The sequence below is a fragment of the Blennius ocellaris genome, assembly GCF_963422515.1.
Source record: "Blennius ocellaris genome assembly, chromosome: 19".
Lineage (NCBI taxonomy): Eukaryota > Metazoa > Chordata > Actinopteri > Blenniiformes > Blenniidae > Blennius > Blennius ocellaris.
Genome location: NC_137668.1, coordinates 18,276,293 through 18,298,045, shown reverse-complemented (window position 1 = coordinate 18,298,045; position 21,753 = coordinate 18,276,293). Strand labels below are relative to the sequence as shown.

The 21,753-nt window shown below is 46.3% G+C and overlaps 1 protein-coding gene across 1 annotated transcript in view; it reads right to left on the bottom strand.

The window, feature by feature from the left end:
- Positions 1 to 1,735: 1,735 nt before the first annotated feature.
- scrib (scribble planar cell polarity protein) overlaps positions 1,736 to 21,753 on the bottom strand; it is a 67,318-nt gene continuing 47,300 nt past the window's right edge. The window contains exons 23-43 of the mRNA XM_080514829.1: positions 21,426 to 21,719; positions 21,148 to 21,336; positions 20,938 to 21,057; positions 19,935 to 19,991; positions 18,524 to 18,604; positions 15,601 to 15,990; positions 14,617 to 14,688; positions 14,416 to 14,469; positions 13,886 to 13,939; positions 13,163 to 13,285; positions 11,958 to 12,008; positions 10,449 to 10,608; positions 10,142 to 10,361; positions 9,934 to 10,023; positions 9,661 to 9,843; positions 8,006 to 8,145; positions 7,618 to 7,655; positions 7,076 to 7,150; positions 6,779 to 6,961; positions 5,159 to 5,213; positions 1,736 to 4,237 (exon numbers count right to left, since the gene is read on the bottom strand). Coding sequence (XP_080370955.1) covers positions 4,062 to 4,237; positions 5,159 to 5,213; positions 6,779 to 6,961; positions 7,076 to 7,150; positions 7,618 to 7,655; positions 8,006 to 8,145; positions 9,661 to 9,843; positions 9,934 to 10,023; positions 10,142 to 10,361; positions 10,449 to 10,608; positions 11,958 to 12,008; positions 13,163 to 13,285; positions 13,886 to 13,939; positions 14,416 to 14,469; positions 14,617 to 14,688; positions 15,601 to 15,990; positions 18,524 to 18,604; positions 19,935 to 19,991; positions 20,938 to 21,057; positions 21,148 to 21,336; positions 21,426 to 21,719 — 2,805 coding nt within the window. The 3' untranslated portion in view covers positions 1,736 to 4,061. The remainder of the gene's footprint in view (positions 4,238 to 5,158; positions 5,214 to 6,778; positions 6,962 to 7,075; positions 7,151 to 7,617; positions 7,656 to 8,005; positions 8,146 to 9,660; positions 9,844 to 9,933; positions 10,024 to 10,141; positions 10,362 to 10,448; positions 10,609 to 11,957; positions 12,009 to 13,162; positions 13,286 to 13,885; positions 13,940 to 14,415; positions 14,470 to 14,616; positions 14,689 to 15,600; positions 15,991 to 18,523; positions 18,605 to 19,934; positions 19,992 to 20,937; positions 21,058 to 21,147; positions 21,337 to 21,425; positions 21,720 to 21,753) is intronic.

Here is a 21,753-nt window from a genome sequence, read left to right as displayed (position 1 = left end):
TGCTGGCACACACACGTTAGCAGGATTTACCTGTCCCCCCTCCATACAGTTATCGTCTGAATTTTCTGGTTTGTTGTGGAAGTGAGCAGTTCCAAACAAACAGAACAACACAAACGCTCTCATCTTGAAAAGTGAAGCGCAGCCTTGTTTGTCGATGCATCTGCTGGTGTGAGGAGGTGGAGTTTTGGGATTCACTTATAGCCTGACATCAAAGTCCAGCTTGCCCACCACTTTTAAAGAAAAAGGAAAAATAGTCCATTTGAACAACGTTCTCCCGAAATGTCAGGATTAAAAATAAAACCTCAGATGCAGATAGAGGAAACCATTACATCCATGTATACATGTTACTGTTAACTCTTGTGCAGGATCACATTCATTTGCTAATTTAATTATTAATATTCTATTCTGTGGAGGGCAACACTGTGAGGAATTTCCCCCGCAGCCTGTTTCAACACCTCACATCACTTAAGTTCACTCTAAATAATTTTAAACTAGTTTCTATTCCATATTGATGATTCTCATTCGAGTCAGGTAAACGGCGCGGCGGCGCAACGCTCAGTTGGTTGCCATGGCACCGCTGACAGACAATCATTTCATCCCGAAAACCTCGTGGAAATTAAGTTGAATTTCCACCACACTTCTTTCGTGTTAATATATTTCTACATCTGATGACTTTTAATATTATTTTTACTTTTACAAAATGTCAAAACAAATGACCATAATTTATTATTTTTGAGTCATAGTTTTTATTTAATAATCAGATATGTTCGAAAGACCCTTTCTGTTTACGTTAAAAAGTAGCTAACTAGTTTTTTTTATGAGAGTACTTTTGTAATTTTCACTTGCAATTGATGCACTGTAAGCAACTCAAGAACCAACTTTCACTTCTCTTTACCCTCTGCTGATAGTTCAGTTCAAGGGTATTCCTAAACTAACATGTTTTTCTTTTCCGTTTGACGTGTGCAGATTTGTTCATTTACAAGTCACATATCGTAGACCAATCAGTGAACTTCCATTTGTTTTTTTAATACTGCTTTATCCTAATCTGACCCTGAATGGTTTGTCCAGGAAGTTCAGGTCAACATGCATGCATTTGAACTGTAGTCGAACCTTTATGAACCTGCTGAAGCGCAAGTACAAGTGGATGCAGTGTTGTGGAGGATAGTCCACAGATCAGTGCTTCCAGATAAGTTGGCATATATTTATGTTCTAGGTCAGCGAATAAAGCTGCATATTTCCCAATCACAACACCACATTGTATACGTCATACAACATACTGCATCTCTCTCACACGGTCAGTGATCATCTGTCAAAGGAAAAACTCCAGGAAGTCATCTTTCGTCGTTTCAGCTGGCCGGCGTCCTGCAGAATGTGTCTCAGGAGGACGAGTACAGCCGAGAGTGCAGACGCGTGATGCTCAGAGCACTCGCCGGCTGCTACGGTAGCTTTTCTTCAACTGGTGGTTTTCTTCTGGGGGTATTACCTGCTTTCCAATTGAATGTGTGTTTCTGTCAGGTACGGTGATTTGCTTTGGGCAAACGGGTGCAGGGAGAACCTACATGATGACCGGGTCGTCGGAGTCCTATTGAGGACTGAACTGCAGAAATGAACTGTTTGTTTCCATTTGGCAGAACAAAAAAAAAAAAAAAAATCAAAGGTAAAAACAGAGGTTTTAACAATATACATTTTATTTTGTGTGCAGAGGAACAGTCGGGTGAAATCTCTTATCCCTCAGCAGAAGAACTCGTCATGAAGAGACTCCGTCCGGTTCCCCCAAGAGACGTAAGCTCACGTACACTCAACGTCATCAGCTTTAATATCACCGGGCTCCGGGTGCTGGTTGTTTAGTTCGTCTTCAGTGTGTGTGCATGTGTGTGTGTGTGTTAGATGTGAATCAAGCAGGAAAGACATTACACTGTAAATCAGCTTCTTAAATGAAAAGTAAAATTTATTATTCCTGAACCACAAAATAGACTTCTTTGGTTGTACAAATTCACTAGTTACAGTCTTGTGTGAGCTATAACCCTTGACCCTAGGACCTCTGACCCTTTCCCTCTGACCTATTTGCAAGTAAAAGCCCCCAAACTCAGGACAAAAGAATTAACACAGAAACTTAAAACACTGCATCAGTTATGTAGTGAAACCCATCTGGAAAAAAAAAGAAAAACAAAAGAAGATTTACCTACCAAAAGTAAAAAAAAACAAACAGATATCAGCCATTGCAGATGTTATCAAACTGAATTTCAGTCAGTGAGAGCAACATGGAAAGCTAGAATTAGAAAGACCAAACATTAAATTAACACAGATGCTACGATGCTGTGATTCTGCGAGAAGTATACCCGTCGGGTACGTACGCCGACAAGCGAGTCAAATCGTGAGCTGAATGTCTGAACGAGATCAACGTGTCGAAAGGGGAAACCCCCCCCCCATGCCCCAAAACAGGTTCTTCCTCCTCCCATGGTTCTCTCCCACTGGAACAACATGCAGAGCGCGTCCTGGCACCGAGCCAGTCTGAACCCATGACGAGAGCGCATCAGCAGTCGGGGGACACTTGTATGTCAAGACTGGCTCAGTTTCTACCCCCCACCCCAAAAAAAAAAAAATTGTTTCCGTTCAGTATTTGTACATTATTCACACGGCAATAAATGATTTTCAGTGGCATCAGATTTAAATTAACCATAGACAAAAATAAAACACCTGCTACCTTCACGTCACTGTGGCTGAGCTCCCTTGTGGCGCAAGGGTTAAAAAGTATATGCTTCACATTGACTGATTAAAAAAATACAACCCCAGAATGGGGCGGGGGTGGGGGGGGGGTAAGTACCATTCATCCAATAAGTGATGCTAAAATGCATGTTCCCAAAAAAACAGACGCCGGCGACCGTGGAATCCCTGCTCGACGCTCCTGCCTCCAGTGTAGTTGTAGTTTCTACCGGGGAATGTAACACAATTCCTAAATCGAGATTTTTTTTTTTTTAAAGTCTGCTGAGACGAGAGAGACTGTTGCTGTGTTTTAAAAAAAAATTACATGCAACAGTTAGGCTTTTTTTTCTTTTTTTTAAAGGCAGCTGGATACACATGCCTAAAAAGCCCCTGGATTAAAGAAAGAAAAAAAACAACTATATAAAATAATGTGATATGCAACTTATAGCTGGATCAATGGAAATTTAGTCTTAAGGATAAATAGACAGTTGTTGTCTAAAAACACAAGAGGCCTGACTGATTAATTGAAATTAGTTTGTTGTAAGATAATAAAAACAATAAATTAAAGATATACGTTGTTAAAAAGCTGATCAGTGGCAGTGCAAAGAAAAAGAAAAATGATATGTACTCCTTTTTTCTCTCTCTCTCTCTCTTTTTTTTTTTAAACAATCGCCACAATTTGTGTCTATGAAGGTAGCAGGATGTTCTCTCCGCAATTATATACACTCCTGTGCGCCCAAGCCAGAAGAAACATAAGACATGTTACAGGCTAAAATATCAACCAGTTAGTTTAACTATGACCCATTTCTTTTGTCTTCCAGTATCTTTTTTCTTTCTTTCTTTTTTTTTTTAAACAGCAAAAATCACAGAAGGCGCATAAAAGTTAGAAAAAAACAACAAAAACAACAAACGAAACAGAAAGAAAAGAAGAAAAAAAACAAAAAAAACAAAACCCAACCTAAATTTAAAATAGATCCAAGTCTACTGGCAAAATGAAATGTTGAAATTTTAAAGGATGGTCTGTAAGTAAGAGATCCTAACTAATCATGCGAGCTCGTTCTTGCCCGGGAGGAAGTGTGGAGCCGCTCGCCGACTCGTCCGCGGACGGCCGAGGCGAGGCTGCCGCGCGGGAAATGCAAGCGAGCGTCTACGTGTGGCAGCTTTCAGAGTCTCTGCAGTGGTTACACGGCGTTATGAGCGAGTGAATCTAACTCTTGGGATGTTTAGTGTTTTAGGTAAGTGTGCGCCTCCTGTGGATGCTGCCGGGTGGTGCCAGTGTTCCACAGTGCATGGAGAGTGTGTGTGAGAGTGTGTGTGTGTTCGCATCCTGTGTTCGGTTCTCCTCCCTCAGTGAGGTGTTACGTGGGCACGGCGGTTTCCAGGCTGCGGCGGCCCTGCCTCAATTTGCGCTTGTTGCTGTACATGGCCATCTCCTCCAGGGCAGAGGTGGCGGACAGCGGGGTGGGAACCTCCGCCTCGGCGCTCACAGCGGGCCCTGGGAAAAACAAAACAAACAAACAAACCAACGACAGGCGATGTCAGAAACGGATCTTTTTTTACTGGACGACATCAGCTGTGGAGAGCGGGACAGAGGGAATCCCTGCGCGGGGGAATTGACGAGCGAGTACACGGATCCCATAAACCTGCGAGAGACGAACCCACATTCACAGCAACAGCACAAAAAGTGGCGAGACTGAAGCGCTCAAAGAGTTTCCACCAAAAACCCTTTACTTTCTGTGAAGTCACTTTAAATGCATCTTTGGTCAAGAAGAATGCACTATGACCTGGTCGTCCAGCCAGGGGGTGAATAATCACGTAAGATAGAAAAACAGGCCATAACAGTGCTCGTGAGTCAACACGTCAACATATATATATATATATGTATATATACATGACATGACAAGATCTTATGACAAATATAAGTCAGGAAAACCGTGTGTCCAAAATGAAGGAGCCGTTTCATTCTAGGTTCATTGTCCAATCTTACAAGTTGAGGTTACAAAAGTGCATAAAACACACACACAGTGCATCTGCAGTGACCTGCAGGAGCGTTAACACACATCCATGCAAGGTCTGGACTGTGGAGACTAAAATTAAAAATAAATAAATAAAACAAAAAGTCTCCTCCAGTTTGATGTTAATCAACAGCTGCTTTCTATCTGGTGAGCAGCAGACGGTGAAACACACCCACACAGACGCGCCCATCGCCCCCCCCCATCCGAATTCGGCCGCCACGCCATTCAGCTAAAAAGGTTAGAGGGTAAACTAGCAAACATTGACACACTCTCCTCACACGTAGCGACAAACACATGCACACAGTATCCTACCAAAAGGAGCTGCCTATCCCAAGTAGTCACCTGAATCACAAGGGGATACAAGAGGATGAGGTGATGGGGGGTCACTCAGTTTCTCTCTTTTCGTTCAAGCTTGTGAAGTGTTCTGGAGTCACACGTACCTTGGCTACCGGGGCCGTCCTCGATGAACTGCAGGTCGTCAGCTGCGTCGGGCGACTGGAAAGAAAGAGGAGGGTGTGAACAATGGAGCGGCGGCGTGGGTTTAGCGACCCGTAACCCCCCCCCCAGGGGAAGCCTTCACCGCGGCAAGAAATGTGCCAGTCGCTCACTGCAGCTTTAGCTGAAGCTCCCAATCTGTCAGAGCCACAAGCCAGAGTATGTCTACTTAACTACCCCCCCCCCCCTTCCCCCAAGAGAAACGCTGGCATGTTACAGGAAAAAAAAAAGGGGGGGTTTAGTCATCAGTTCCGGGTGTTTGTTGTGTGGGGTCGGCACATCCACGAAGAGACGGCAAACAGCACCAGAATCACCAATGGGAAAACAAAGCAGCATGTTACAGTGTTGACAATGTCACCAGATTAGAGTTCATTTCATGAGAGCTGCTTAATCTATACGTTGATTAAAAAAAAAAAAAAAAGACAAATAGTTAGTTCAATGAGGTTTCTCACTGTGGGTGTATCGTTTCATATCCTATTCAAGCTAATTCATGTTTACACCAGAGGGTTAGCATTTACCATCATCTGTATCATTTTTGTCAATTAAGAATTTCAGAAACACTATTTTTTCCCCCTACAGATTCACTTATTTCAGTATAAATAATCTCAGGGGCACATGAGAAACAGTTGGAAAAAAAAATCTTAAGATCATTTAAACTGAAGGCAGTTCAGTTTAAATGAGTTGAAGTTTTTTTTTTTTTTTTTATCATATTTCTTGAATTAAGGATCTACCAGTAAGAAAGCAGCTGCTGGGAAACTCAGGAGAATGAAGAATCAACCCTACCACTTGTTTATGCATATATACTGTACTTGTGGGTATGACCTCAAAGACTTTTGTTGTTTTTTTAAATAGATTTGATGCCTGAATACAGGTGAATGGTTTACACAAGTTGTATTTAATATTTTAATTCCAATTTTCTAACTTCAACTTCATTCGGTTCCGTTTTTCAATCAGTCAAGAGGCAAGACTTTCGAGGTTTGCTTGCTGGTGCTCTGAGACATGTGAACACGACAAACAACACTCGCGTCAATCAAATAAATTTAAACTGATCTGCTGTCCAGATTCTGAGAAACAATGTGAACACATTTAGAATGCAGGTACAGTCAAATTACAAACCACCAGAGAAGGACTGAAACACACTGCTGTCACACTGCGCCACGTTGGAAACCACCGAATATCCCACACACAAGGAGAGCAGACTGGCGTTGGCACAGACCACAGACAGCGCGACTCCAAAGATGTGAGACCACTTCCAAAGAAGCAGCGCTCACTGCAGCTCCGGCACTTCTCCGGGACTTCCCTGCTTCCCCTTGTGTGCACCAACGAGAGCAGGGAACTCGGTGAGGAAGTGTTGATGTGACTCATGCGTGGAACGAGACAGCTGATGGACGTGAAAGTGGATGAGATGCAGTCTTTTTTTTTTTTTTTATATATATATATATATATATATAGAAATTCCCCCCCCCGGAACCAATTGTTGTTAGTGGGATTGTAAAGCCTGTCTGGATCTCAGTAGTCGCTCAGCGTTACTGTACGTATTGATCAGTGAGCTGAGAAGAGAGAACGATATCCAGATAAACTGTTGCTCCTCTACATTTGTGAGTCACAGGTGTTAGGCAGAGGGAGGATGACTGATCGGGCGTGTTGTTCCACGAAGAGTCTCTTTCCGAACTGTGCAAGTGAGCGTTAGTGAGCCACGCCGCCGACCGTGCAGAGCGGGGTGTGCTGGCCAATCGCCGAGCGGCGACCTGGAAATGCAGTCACACCGATGCTTCCTGATCAACACGCACTACAGGGGGGAAAGCCAGGGAGAGGGAGGGAGGAGGCCGGGGGCCCCCAGGAGCTCAGCATGCAGCCAATACCTGGATGTCGTATACGGGTTTGGAAGAAGGAATGGCAGCAAACTGTCGGTAGTCAAACTTCTTTGATGACAGGGACTAGAGCAGAGGTCGAGGGAGCGAGGGAGAAGGACAGGACGTGGAAGATGGAAGAGTGTGGGGACGGTATAGGGAAGGATGGGGGGGGAAGGGAAATAATGGGAGGAAAAGGAAATGGAGGAGGCAGAAAATCTAATGGATGAAAGAGTTCAACAGCGAGCCCTGGCGTATGATGGAAGCACAACACGTGCGCCCAGCTCTGACCGCACAATGAACAACATGCTGGATCCACGTTTTGACAGAAATGCACCTTTTTTCACCCCATTTTCAACCTGCAGACCAAGAACCCTTCGAAATTCCTTGGTCAAATAAGGCGCCCAAAATCAATCTTCAAAGTCACCGTTACATCCTCCCTTTAGATGTTTGATCATTTTAACCCTTAATACACGCAGACAGAATAACGGAGACGTGGAGAAATTGTGCCAAATGAAGTTGAAAAGTGAAGGAGAAAAAGGTTGAGCGCTTACCAGCCTCCCTGGCGAGGTTACTCCTCGAGGACTGAGCTCTGTCAAACACACAGAACAGCATCGTACGATTAGACAAACAACAGGCAGCATTTGAATGATTTATTTTCTGCTGGAAGCTTGGTTCGTTTTGCTTTTCGCAGACAAGAGATGGAAGTTTCCCTTTCTCATGCTGCTGAGTGCAGGAGACTAATACTCCGATGCTGAATAAAACTTGTGTGGTGGAAGCTCAGTGATCCAACACTGATGATCAAAATGTTAAAGATTACTATGACACCCTAATATATTCTACCTCTTAACCGATAACATGTCCCCGAACATTCTGCGACATGTTGCCGGTTTTGAATGTTTATACAACGTTTTTTTTAAATCTAGCCTTTGTGCTTCTTACCTTCCATGGGAGTGGGAGAGGGCGTCGGGGCTGGTGAGGGCGACTCCGTCAGCTGGTCTAGTGTCCCGCGCTTCTTCCCATCCCGAGACTTGGCGATGACCATTTGAGCTTTCAGTGCGTCCTGCTCCAGAGACTTCATTCTGGAGGAGGAACAACCGCGATCAGAGCCGCATTCCCAACAGCATTAAGACGGGACCTCGTCTTCACGAATACAGCGAGACAAAACACTCCACCGTGGGTGGACGCCTGCCACACACACTACCAGTTTTGGGTGCTCCTTGTCATGGTTTGCTGTGACAAGAAAACGGCTTAATTTCATTGCACGTCAAACGGGAGGCACTCCAGGAAAAGGACTACCTACTGCTAGTAGATTTACCCTTCACTCACAGATGGCTTGCAAATTTACTGCGGGTCATGTGTTAGTACAAAAAGGAATAAAAAAAAAAAAAAAACTGTCTAAGAGAGATGAGCAATGCATAAATAAAAGAGCAGCAGGGTGGGAAGGGGGCAAGACAGAGAGAAGAGAGGCGAGAAACAGAGGGAGGAAGCCCGAGATGGGAACGGCAAAGACGTGCAGAAGCAAGACAGCACGAGAAAAGGCCGTGGAAGCACTGTCAGAGTCGCTGCAAGTGCTTGCTAGGACCTTTCCAAAAACTCGGCCTCGAGCGGGAAAAAAATACCCCCCCAACACCAAAGCACCCCGGCACACCCCCCACGATGCCGTGCGTCCGGCCCTGGCGGCTGGGGCCGAGGAGCAGACCTGAGCTGGGAGGCAGCAGAGGAAGTGCAGGCGGCGGCGGTGGGGGGCTGGGGGGCCGCGGCCGAGCCCTGAGACGCCCTCACCCGGGCCTGGTAGAGCCTCTTAGCCAGGTCCTGCTCATACTGCCTAACATCCTCCTCCAGGCCATACGGCCTGTGGTGCCCCACACGGCCACAGGGTGAAAGAAAGGAAGAGGGGGAGGAGGAATGTAAAGTACACCGGGATGCAGGAGGAAGATGGAGAGGAGGAGGAGAGGCACACAGACAGAAAAAGGGGGGGGGGAACCAAAGAATGGAAGGTAAAACATTGACACATTCAGGAAAGCCAGGAATAATAGATAGCATAAATAGGACAGTATTTGTAGACACGACAGTAGAGAGAGAGGGAGAGAGTGGCCGCACAGGAAAGACTCTCCTATTAATCATGCTGCCCATCTCAGTCTATGTTTATGTTCAACGATAACCTTCAAATAAATCACTAAATTAAAAAATAGAAGCTGAATCAACATTTTGAAAGCATTGCTACTGATCATGTGAATGCAATAGATTCATACATTTGCAACCAAAGTACAGCTTTGACCTTGAAAACACATTTTTCAGCCATAAAACTGAACTCACTTCATCAGAAGCCACATAACCTTTTCTTTTTCCCCCAGTGAGTGGGAGGAAGGAAATATAATAATTGAATGGGGCTCAGTCCATCAATGCTTTGAGAAATGAAGCTCAACATTTCCAGTAGTGCTGTTTTGATAGAACATACTGAATGTTAAGCATTTTCCTTCTTTATGTATTTATTTATTTTGCCACAAAAAAATGTACGAAGGCCCAAATACCCCATAACCCCATACAACCCATGTAAAAGTGTCCTTGGTGTTGCGTGAATCGTTTGTATTTACCGTGCTGCCCTCCACATGGCTCTCTTCTCAGCTTCCAGAGCTCGTTTCTCTGCAGGAGACAGGTCCTTGTCGGGGGCCACGGCCAGCTCGGGGCTCTGCATGCGGAGCCTCTCCTGATGTCTGCGTTCTGCTTTGGCCGTGCGGATCGGAGCAGCCGACTCCCCGGGGTACACCGGGATCAGTCTGACGAGACCGAGCAAAGGAAAACGGTGAGCGGTGTGACGAACAGCACGCAGAGCTTTTAGAGGTGTTGAACCTTTGTGCGGTAATTACCCCGTCATGGAGTTGGGCCTCTGCTCCAGTCTGAAGCTGTCCTCCAGGGAATTCCTCTGAGAGTCTCCTTTACCATCGACTGAGGACGGCCTACGCAACAAAAACAAACAAAAAAACAAGTTGTCAATTTGTTTTATGCACCTACGAAAAAAAACAAAAAAACAAAAACACAAAGCAAACCCTTTGGGAAAAAAAAACCTATTCTTACCCCGAGCTGCCACAGTAGCTGGGTGGTGTCCCGCTGTAGTTCGGGGGTGTGGAGCAGTGTTGAGATGGCGAGGACACTGGCTCCACCTTATACTCCACTCCATCCAGCAACACCTTTCCGCTGGCCTTCATCTGAGCCACCTGCTTCGCCAAGTCCTCTTCTTCATCCTCCTCGTCTTCATCCAACAGGTACTCGCGTGCCCGCTGATCGAACTTCTTCGCTGTTGGAGAGAAAGCATCAGACATGCGGCGCAAGATTAGCTTGGTCGGATGCTGCGGTCAACTACTGGAGAGACTGAGGAACAGACCTTCTTCCTCCCTCATCTTCTTGAGGTCATCCTCTCCGACAAGGGACACCCGAGGTTTGGGCTTGTCCGGGGTCTGCTGCTTCACGTCGATCTCAAAGTACTTCTGTCGGTCCCGAAAGGATCGCTGCTCGGGGCTGTTCTTACCGCCAGGAGAAGGAGTCTGCGCGAGGCGAAATAAAGCACGGGTTAGGAGGAGTTAAAGGTAAAGAACAGATCCGTGCTGCGTTCTGAGCATGAGCAACCCTTCGCATCTGAAAATTGAAGTTGAAGAAGGACAGGACGAAGGATGCCAGAGGAAAATAGAATCACAGTCATCAGCCTTGAAATCAGAACCCAACACCATGAAGCTGATTTCCACATCGATTAACTCGCGGCTGCATTATTGACAGAAGCAGTGTGGTCTCCCAGCGTCTGGGAGCCACCACCCCACCACCGATCAAGCCAAGCACACCTCAGCGGGACGGCTGCAGCTGTGGTGGGAGGCGGCGGGGGGGGGGGGGGTACCTGCATGTCCAGGGTGGGCCTGGAGTGGCGAGGCACTGCGGCCAGGCTCATATACTCTCGACGGTCAGGGGACAATAGAGGGAGCCGGGGGGAGAGCGGGCTGGTCTTCCCTGTCCCGGCTCCCTCCAGACCATCGGGGTCATCAAACACCTCGTTGACCAACTCAGGCTGAAAAGGCCACATGATTCGTCACTACAGTGAAGTCTGGCGCGCTTTCACTTCACACAGGCCGCCGTACAGGGGCGCATTGAGATAAATCATTTCATTTCATTTTCTTTTAAAAGGTTAGTGTGTCGAGTGGGAATGAGGAAACTATTTTCACTTGTTCTACTTTATCATATCCACAACCTCACAACTTCACTTTCAGATAAGGAATTGTACATTCATGGGATTCCTATTCCATAAATATGGCTCTCATATGTAATGTGCCAGAATACAAAAAGACATTCTGACGGATAGTCTCTTTAGACATTTGACAAGCTTATGATGAATTTATTTGCAGCAAAAAAAAGTTTCAAAGGGCAAAAAACTCCTGGAAGTACAACACAATTTGTTGTACTTCCATATATGTGGAATCTGCTCTGGCTAGTGACTTTTGCGTTTTGTGGTATCTATTAAAGGAACATAATCAGGCTATCAATGGTATAAGAATTATTGCCAAGAAGCATTGAGCGTAGAAACAAACGTACTTAGTTTTGTGAAATCTTTAAGATGGATATGTTTGGGCATGTGAAAACACATGGAGAATAAAAACTACTTTACTCCTTAAGTTGCATTTTCTCCCCCTAATCCTTTTGTCAACTCGGTTCATGATGTCTTTATATGTTCAAAACAAATAAATAAAAATCGAGTCACATCGGGACAAACATTATGAAATGAATTTCTGAAAGTTCACATGAAAAATGTTGAGAATCCTTAAAATCGAGAAGCGCTTCATACTCTGGTCAACGCGTTATGACAGACTGAAATGAAATGTGATTGATTCTGGTCGATATGTTTGCTTACCTCTGGAGACGGTTGTTTCGGGTAGAAATTGTTCTTGACACCGTACAGGTCCTGTCAGTAGAACAGGAAACGGGTGTTAAAGATGCGACAGGCATTGGGATACGGAAGGAGAACACTGAGCAGGCAGACCGACGAGCAGCCAGGACACGGGTTACAAAGAAAAGAGGGATTGAGCATTAGTACACGAGCCACACACGGATGGGACTGTTGAATGAATCAAGAGACGACACCAGCATGACAGGTGATGGCGGTGGAGTACGACAACCAACGATGAACGCATTCCACAAGTCACAGCACGACCCTCCCTCCCCCCACCGACAAGGCGCCGGCTTCGCTCCGGTCAGAGGGGAGGAGGAGGAGGTAAAGGGGACGGAGGGGGCAGGACGACACCAACCAGTCAGCACAGCATGCTTTTGGTGTTGTTTGTGACCCGGCGGCGCCCGGGCAGCGCGGCCTACCTGCGGCGGCTCCAGCACGGCCAGCGAGCGAGGCACGGCGGCAAACGCCTTGTATGCCTGCTTGACATTCATGGGGAATTCGTCGGGCGAAGTGGGGGAGGGGGCGCGAGGCTGCAGCGAGGGGCGGGGGGAGGTGAGGGAAGGGGGGGGGGGGGGGGGGTAACGAGGAAGGGTTCATATGGTAAAAGAAGGCGGAGGTAGGAGGAGAGCAAGAGGAGGGGAGGACAGACAGAGACAGACAGAGACATGGGGGAGAGGGGAGACTATGAACAAAACCAGCAAAGTTGAAGAACACTGAGGAGGAGATCAGGTGAGCAGCTGGTTTCATGTGAGAGGAAGGAGGGAAGTATGCCAAGACAGACAAGTAGGGCTTGGAACCGTAAAGCTGAGGCAGATTATTCTGCATGAGCACCTTTGTGAAACAATCTTTTTAGATTCCTGATTGATCTAACGACGCTAACAGACAGAAGGATGGATGAGTATGTCGGGGGACTTGGATGGTTGTGTGGTTCAGATGCTGACGGCCTCCAGGTGTGCCTGGGGGGGGGGGGGGGGCGAGTCACAGAAAGACTAAAGTTCCTTCTGTCTTTGGTTTGAGCTTCTTTGGGAAAAAAAAAAGTTGAATTTATCATGTGCCATAATTATGTGTAGCTGCTGTGAGACGGCACCGCACTGTGCAGTAACCGTCGGCAGCTCGGAGCAGAAGGTGGAGAGCGAGCAGCCCTACGTGGTGGTGAGGGGTCTTACAGAGGTCTGGGAGTTGAAGGGGGAGGGGCCATGCTGAAAGGGGTTGGGGCTGCGGCCTTCTGGCGTGCCGGGGGATGTGCTCGGCCGCACACGGCCGACAGGTTGGATGGCACCGGGTCGTGTCTGAAAGGAAAGGAAAAGCATTTAGAAAAAGAAAAAAAAAACCTCAAGAGCAGCCAAAGTTGAAGGTGAATGAAAACTGAACATGAATGGAGTCGGCGGTTGAAGCGCATCGAAACAAAAAGTTTTGTGGTTTTGAACTTGAAGCCACTTGATATGGATAAAGAACTTTGTGATCAGTGTATTGTTTGCAAAGTTTAATTAGAATAATTTGAGATACAGTTCAAGTTCATTATTTGGATTAAAGACCATTAATAATCTGAACGGCGATATTATCAGCCAGTTTATTGATCAGAGAGGAAATGGCGTAGATATAATCCCTTGACATTGAATTGAAAGTATGCTTGGCACAAACGTGACGTCAGTGACTTTGACCTGCCACCAGATCTCAATCTGATCACTCTTGAGACTGAACTTTAGATATCGTTTTCACACGATGGAGGGAAACCCTGTTAGCACGGGTGACCGACAGCGGCTGCTGAGCAGAAACCGGCATGAATAAAAATTTCTGTGATCTATAGTGAAATCGGCACAATGAGCCAGCACTCCTCGACTGTAAAACATCTGAACAGGTGAATGTTTTTGGGCGGCACAGACACTCACTGATGATGAGCTGTTGTCCTTGGCATTGGGGGTGGAGCTGTAATGAATGTTGGCCTGCAAAGGAAATTCAAATAAATCGATGACGGCGACGACAAAATGCATCTCCAGCAACCTTCTACTTTGAAATCCAACCGACAGTCACCACACGTTAACCACTGGAGCTTCTTTTGGATGATGCCACATCACATGAACAGACCAGCAGGGTTCACCTTCAGCTAACCTCGTCACCATCAAGGAGATGCTGTTTCTCTTTTGTTTTCATCTTCGTTTCAAAATAAAGCCACAGCTGATCAGTAGATACATGTAGGACACCAGTCAATCTGCTTCTACACTGAATGCACATCCAGTCGGCACCAGGCAAAGCGTCAGAGCTCAGCTGGCTGCGGAGAAGCAGTCGCATGCTTTTCAGAGCGGCAGCTCAACTAGTTCTAGTGTTTTTTTTGACGGGTAGAGAGCTCAAAGCAGCGTATGCTTCAATACATTAAAAATAAATCCAGGCCAGAGCAGAGAGGGCCACGAGCCCCACTTACGAAGCGAGTCTCCCTGCCTGAACCCAGAGAGCTGTCGGAAGAGTGGTGGCTGGGCTAAGGGTGGGAGGAGAGGTTAAGAGGGTCAATTACCGCCCCTACAGAGCGAGAGGCGATTCATGGAAAAGGAGAACATAAAGTAAAAGATGGAGCGACAACAGGTGATGGACGGTGGAGGAACGCCGAGTGTGGAGGGATGCTCACCGGCTGGATTGTGGGAGAGTAAGGTGCTTCCCTGATCGGGCTGTCCGTCCTGGGGAAATCAGAGGAAGGCGCCTGGAAAAGCAAAAGTCTGCTCTTAGTTTTACTGCAAAGAAAACAAACTACAGAGGTTAGTAAGTGGCTTTAATCACCCAGGAACTTCAAAGAACAATAAGCTCCTGCTGGCAAACATGCTGTTTTCCGTGCTTCCCGCAGGTTATGTTCCTCAGTGACCTTTGAACCTGCTCACAACTGTTGGGTCAGACATTCCAGTCGAGCCTGACTCTGCAATGACGAGGTGCCGCAAGCCCTGAGCTCACAGTGAAAACATGCAGCAGCTCAGCTTGAGTTGAAACGCATAACTCAGCTAAATGTCGGCTCAAAGAACACAGCTTTCCCCACAAACTCACTCACTCTCTCTCTCTCTTTTTTTTTTAAACCACAACCAGGGTCTGATTCCTCTGGGGCTTATTCATCCAACTGATTCTTTATGGTCTTTTGTAGTGCATGTGCACACATAGTAGAATTCAATTGATTATGAACAAATCCCGGTGGGACGACTGGAGTGTGACCACTGCCATCTGAACCCTGAGACCCCTTTAGAAGCAGGTCCTAGTTTGCTCCTTTACCCGTGCTTCGGTACAATGCTTCTAAGGGCTTCAAAGCAGATGGAGCGTGGGTCGTAACAGGTGTCACAGTACTTCTCCTTGCAGGAGGCCTTCGTCACACTGTGTAGCAGAGGGATTCACGACATTGCTTGACTCTCTTACACTTTGTGAACTCCCAGCTTGTTAGTTTGTTGTTGTTGTTTTTTTCCCCCAAATAAGAAAGATAAATGTTATGGCAAGTGGTTGACAAAAAAAAAAAAAAAATCACATTAGTTTAACAACCGCGGGAAATGTCCGTGAACACTCGTGAACAAAACACAGCATGCTTCTTCTTCTTTCTCGGCCACACCACAAGCAGGCAGGCGGGCAGGCGTCTTGCCTTGCTGAACAACCACGGCTGCAGTTGGCCTTGCTTGCCGTAGCCCACCGGCGGCCCCGACAGACCCTTCCCTTTGCGATTAGCCACCAAGAAAGGGTTCTCGCTGAAGCAGATGGGCTGAGAATCCACCAGGTTCTCCTCCTCTTCCTCGGGCAGAAATGCCGATGTTGAACTGATGGTGGTTGAGGAACCAGCGCTGTCAGTGGTGGAAGTTCCGTCAGGGGAGAACTGGGATCCATGGAGATAATCGAGTTCTGAATTAAGACTGATAGGGGACTCGGGGTCCGTGTGGTATAGGGGTACTGTGGGCTGACTCGACCCAAAGCCCAGGGGCTCTAAAGGGGCTCCGTACTGGGCCTGCAGGGGGGCCTCCATCAGAGTAACACAGGGCTGAACAGGAGCAGAGGAAAGAGGGAGGACACATACAGTGAAGAGACGGACAAAATAGGAAAAAGTGAACTTCACTTGATAGACTTTATCAAAGATTTAAGATTAAATACTCTTACTGTGCATACAGATGTGTTCAAAGCTTCAAAGCTGATGCAGAAAGTGTGTAAACTGTAGTTTTTAAGTTTGATTTCTAGTCTGAGGTGAATCTCATTAATGTCGATGTAGACTTCATTTCACTAATGCATTTGCTCTTTGGTTATTGAGGTTGAAATGCTGTCTCAATGGTCTCCGAACTCCTAACTCCAGATCCTTTCTTGATCATGTTCTGGAATCTAAACTTTCTAAACTTGGTTTTGTATCATGAGGGTTCAGCGAAGTCGGTGCAATCTTTGGGGGAGGTAAAAGAATTTAGTGTCCAAGAGGAGATAAGAGGGGGAATTCCTGTGCGTTTCTGTAAATAGATGCTGACACTGAAGCCTAGTGAATCTAAAAAGAGTCACTTGCATCACTAAATCTTTCCCGGAGCCTTTAAGATAAGTTTCCCGGTGCACATCATCCAAGACCTGATTGGTTCGAGCTGGACTCGTCGCTGCAGTCCGGCCTCTCGGTTTCTGCTTTAAATAAACTGCTTATCGGAGCTGTGAGACTCTTGGGCTCCAACACACCTCCAGCTCCAGCTGTGCCCCACAGAAATCAGAGCTGCTGATGTCACTGCAGCAGGAAATACGAAGAATTTCATGAATGACACGAATGTGTGAACCTTAGACAGGGTACGCTTTTAGATACCTGGAAAGGCTTAAATAATCTTAGGGGGAGAAAAAAAGCTTCAGGTCAACCCAAAATTCCTACAATGCCAACCTCAATCTGATGTGACCTTGACACATTTAGTCATAATGAGAGCAGCCGCTCTGAGAATGCAGTGAGGACTCAGACTATAAGGGTCTGTGGTGGGATGAGGGTCAGCGGGCTGGAATGTGTGAGCGAGTGCCCTTTACACTGCGAGGGGACAGCTGGAGGTTCTGCGTGTCGGGGACGAGAGACCGGCTCGCTGTCGACATGTCGACTCGCCGAGCTGTCTGCAGACGAGTTTGGAAAGCATGGCACGTCAAAGAAACCGGGAAGTACGAAGCTTTGGTCACTGAAATCAACTCGCGAAACAAGATGCACGAGAGGAGCTGCCTCCAAGAAGATTTTAACACCGTTGTACTATGAACCGTTACTCATTTTGAATAAAAACCCATGAGACTCATATTGGCAGACACTCAGAGCACTAGTGGGATGAAGTCCTTGTGCAGTGTTTGCAATAATTTCCTAATCTTATTTCAGTGGTTTAACAGAAAATTGCATAACAATACTGCATGCAATCAAACAAGTATGATAAATGTATTTTGTGCAACAATAAATCTGCTTTTGTATTTCAGAGGTGTTTATTCCAAACCAACATCTGAAAAGTTTCTGAAATGGTCAATTCCTATTTTATTGAATTTGCACACTAATCTCAAAACATATTGTTTTCCAACATGCATTTATTTTCATTTCAAATCTTTTAAACAACTTTAGAACCTAAGCTGTACTGAGAATTCCCTCACGCTTCATATTAAATTGTTTAATTTTTACAAACTCCTGAACCAGAGGCACTGTTTCCAATATGCATCTGGTCTTCTTAATAGATGTTTTAAGTGAGTAAGACTGAGTTTGTATGACAGAATCACGAGTGTCGGGGGCCAGAAACTCATTCTGTAACACACAGAGTGAACAGCTGCACAAGATATGTAGGTTAAATGCTGCTGCTCTCACAGGGCACAGATCCACAAGAAGAACACAAACACAAAGTGTTGGAGGTTCTTATACTCACTGCCGGATGGTAACAAGTCAGCGCTGAGCGTCCACTCAGACGTACTCCACTGAGGACTTTGGGAAGTCAAACTGAAACACTTGTCCGTTCCTCTTGGACAAGTCCCTCCCTCTCAGACACACCCTCCCATCCCATTCAGAGCCAGATGCAGGTTTAAAATATCACAGAGGAGAGGCCGGGCGATCGCGGGCAGCTGTCCCCTTCCCCCACCTCCCTTCTCCCACACTTGGTTGTCCTCCTGCTTCCTTTCATTTCCAACAATCCTTCGTCAGCCTTTCCTCCCGTACTTGAGCTTAATCTTCACACGGGGTCCTCGTGGGGGTTTTCATTTAATCCAACTCGTATCTGGGTACATCTGCTCCTGTCGATTAGCTGCAATCGCTTGCTGCTGTACAGTTTTGGCCTTGGAAATGCCACCAGCACTGGTAACTCAGGGGTTATCCTCATAAAAGGAACTTAAGTGCTCCTGAAGGGGCAAATGGTCGTCTTGGGGTCAGTTTCTAACAAGAGGTCTATTCTAAGGAGCTGAGGGCCACACACAGAATGCCAAATGTTTACAACCACAGAGGAGTGAAATACTATTCCTCGAATGAGGAATATTTACATTCATTCATTCATTCATAGTCTATGCGTCTTCTCCTTCAGCCTTGTGATGGAAGAACAAAGAGTGAAACTCACCCTGTTCACCTTCTGCAGACTGGTGGTGGGCAGCGCGGCCAGCGTCTTGTAGTCAAGTTTAAGAGGTCCAGGGCCGATGTTCTGATGGGGAAATAAATAGACACCAATGTTAAACTGCATGACATCAGCCAAGCTGGTCGTAACGAGTTCACAGTCTTGACTCGCGTCTGATTCTCACAGAAGAACATATCTTTCAACCTCAGGGGAGATTTTCCTCTCGTTGACGTTTCATAAGCTGGGTCAAACATTATGCAGGTGCAACTGGCCAGCAAGTGTTAGTGAAGAAATAGAAACGTCTTGTACCACTCCAGCTCAGAAGCATTATTCAAGGTTGATTAAATATTCAGGGTTAGGATACTTTTGAAGGGTTGGACTTTCGAGACTGGAAAGTTAGCCGTGTGATGAAAGCATTGAAGATGGAGAGCGAACGTTAGGACAGCTTATTTGTTATCAATAAATGGGGAGAGTTGAGGAGGACTTAGTGATACGCTCCCCCCCAACAGGATCACTGGATTGTGAACATTTAATATGGAATTAAGTTAAGGTAGAATCTTGGGTGCCAGGGGACAGTCTCGGGTATGAATAAATGTGTGCAAATACGATGAGTAGGAATGTATGTGGAAATATTTTAAGTAGCACTGAGAAATCCTGTGGCAGCAGTTCCGACGCGTTTGTGGCTAAGTTGCAGCTCTGCACAGGCGTGAAGCTCATCCGAGGAGCTACCGACAAGGAGTGTCTCACCTCCGTCTCCTCTTCTAGCAGGCGAGTTGCCTCCTCACGCTCCAAGCGCATACGCTCCTTCACCGGGAGAGGGAGAGGAGGAGCAAAGGACAGCAGAGAGGAAAGCCACCCACACACACACACACACACGCGCAGTAATGCGATGGTGGGGCGAAATGGAAAGGTGGACGATTTCCGGAGGAAGAAAGGAGTGTTATGGAGGGGACATGATGTGGGGAAACAAACGGTGGCGATGAGGAATGGAGATGGGATGATTTTATATCACACCAAACACACCGAGAGGAAAGAAAGGGGTGAGAGAGAGAGAGAGAGAGAGAGAGAGAGAGAGAGAGAGAGAGAGAGAGAGAGAGAGAACAGAAAGGGAAAGAAAAGGATAGAATCCACACACATTAGAAAGTATTCTACTCATTAGCTATGAGAGCAGAAACTGCATGCAAGGCGGGACACTGCAGGAATAGTTCTTTCAAACAATACCCACACAGAGGAGAAGCTTCTTTCACCCGATAACACACAAACACAAGCATCTCACTCTAAAGCCGACTTGTTTCCAGCTCCAAGGTAAAAAAAAACCCAACAAACTTCTGAACTTTTTGTGCAACGATTCACTTCAATCAAAACTAGTTTACTTTTAGCCTCCCAACAACAGGAGTGGATTTCCTGTCCCACTTACCACTTTCTCCATCTCTTCTCGCTCCCACTGTGATGTCTCTCTCACCATCTCAGACTCCTACAGAAGAGACAGATTTAGGAACATAAAAACAGCCACTGCCCGTCCTGGAAGCCTGACGGTTTGAGCTGAGAGAGGTGTTTGTGAGAAACAGCCCATCGATCCAACATGTGTGCAGAGGAACAACAGTGTTCAGTAAATCAGCAGACCCGCTGACATTCCTTTAGTGTGGGCACTCTCCCAAAAGCTAATCGGGATAAAATAAACAACTGTGTTGGCGCATTTTTATGTACCGGCCTTCAAAACCGGACCAGCAGAAAAGTGTTAGGACTGAATTTTTTGGAGCATTTCACTCGTGTACTGGCTTAAATTGAGAAGTGTTTGATTTAGATGATAGACAAACTTAACTTTGTACCTAAAAAGAACTATGAAGTCGATAAACACTGCGATTTTGGCACAGATGAAACAGGGACGAGTGTGTAAATATTTTTGACTTAAAATCTGTGGCCTCGCGTTGGACAGTGAGAGAGGTCTACAGACAACTGCTGTCATGGAGATCACCAATGGCATGAAGTAATCCGAGTGCTGCTACCAGCTGCTAATCAATAGAAGTTCAAGAGACAAACAAGCTGAGCAAAACAGGAGGATAAACAAAACACGAGGGTGATAAACCTGCATGACTATGATTTTACAATTAACTTTTTAGCCTTCTAATCTTGTGTGATTTCATGATAGTGACACTAATAATGCAATTAACGGATTTCATGACATATTTCAAGTGACCTCTTTCTTGACTAGTAAACATTTGACATATTTCTAAGATTTCTGATCTATCTCAGTAAAATAGATAGTAGTAGTATCTCAACACTCTCATTCAACAGATTTAGATTACATGACGAGACTAACAATCGCACGCATAGTTTATTAAAAGTCTGTCCTGACGGCCCAACTGGTTATTAATTTAAACGTGTTCAAAAGTAATGTCACAGTAAAATGTGTCTCGCACCTTCTGCAAGATTTCCATCTCCTCTGGGCTCAGGTCTCGGTCGATCGAAGAGATGCTCTCCATACTGTTTTTACGGACGATGCTACCAGCAAACGGGTTGGCAATGGTGCCAGGAGACGCCTGCAAATAAATGAAATAGAGAGCAATATCGTTGAGAACATGAAGGCAACGCTTGTATCAAAAACAACAAAATGTCAAAATACGCCTCACCTCTACAGCAGCCACTTTGTGGGGGTCAAAGCCGTCACACACCAGCATGACCAGAGAGTCCCCGACGGCCCGGAGCACTCTCACTGCCTCCGTGTGCGTCATGCCCAGAAGGCTGTGGTTGTTCACCTCCAGGATACGCATGCCGACCTGCAGCCGTCCGTCTCTTGCTGCCGCTCCGCTCGAACTCACCTGAACACGCAAGTCAAAATTGAGCATGTCGTGTGTTTCTCAAGTTGATCACTCGGTGCAATATCGTGGCACTCCTGCAGCTTAAGAACCTTAGAGATGAAGATGCCCTCGTCCGTTGGGTCAAAGGGGTTTCCGGCGTGACCTTTGGCCCCTCCACGAATGCTAATGCCAAGCTTTTCTCCCGGCTGCTTTTGGATCATAATATCTTGCATCCCGGGTGGGGAAGGATCCCTCCGTACCAACATACGGATCTCCTGCTTGTTTGCCAGCAGGGCGCGCACGGCCTCCTGGTGTGTGGCATGTCGCAGGTCGATGGTGTTCACCTCCAATATCCGGTCTCCAACGCGGAGTCCGCTCTGGCATGCCAGGCCGTGAGGAATCACCTGGAGGAACGTAGCACGGTCAGTAAGACACAGT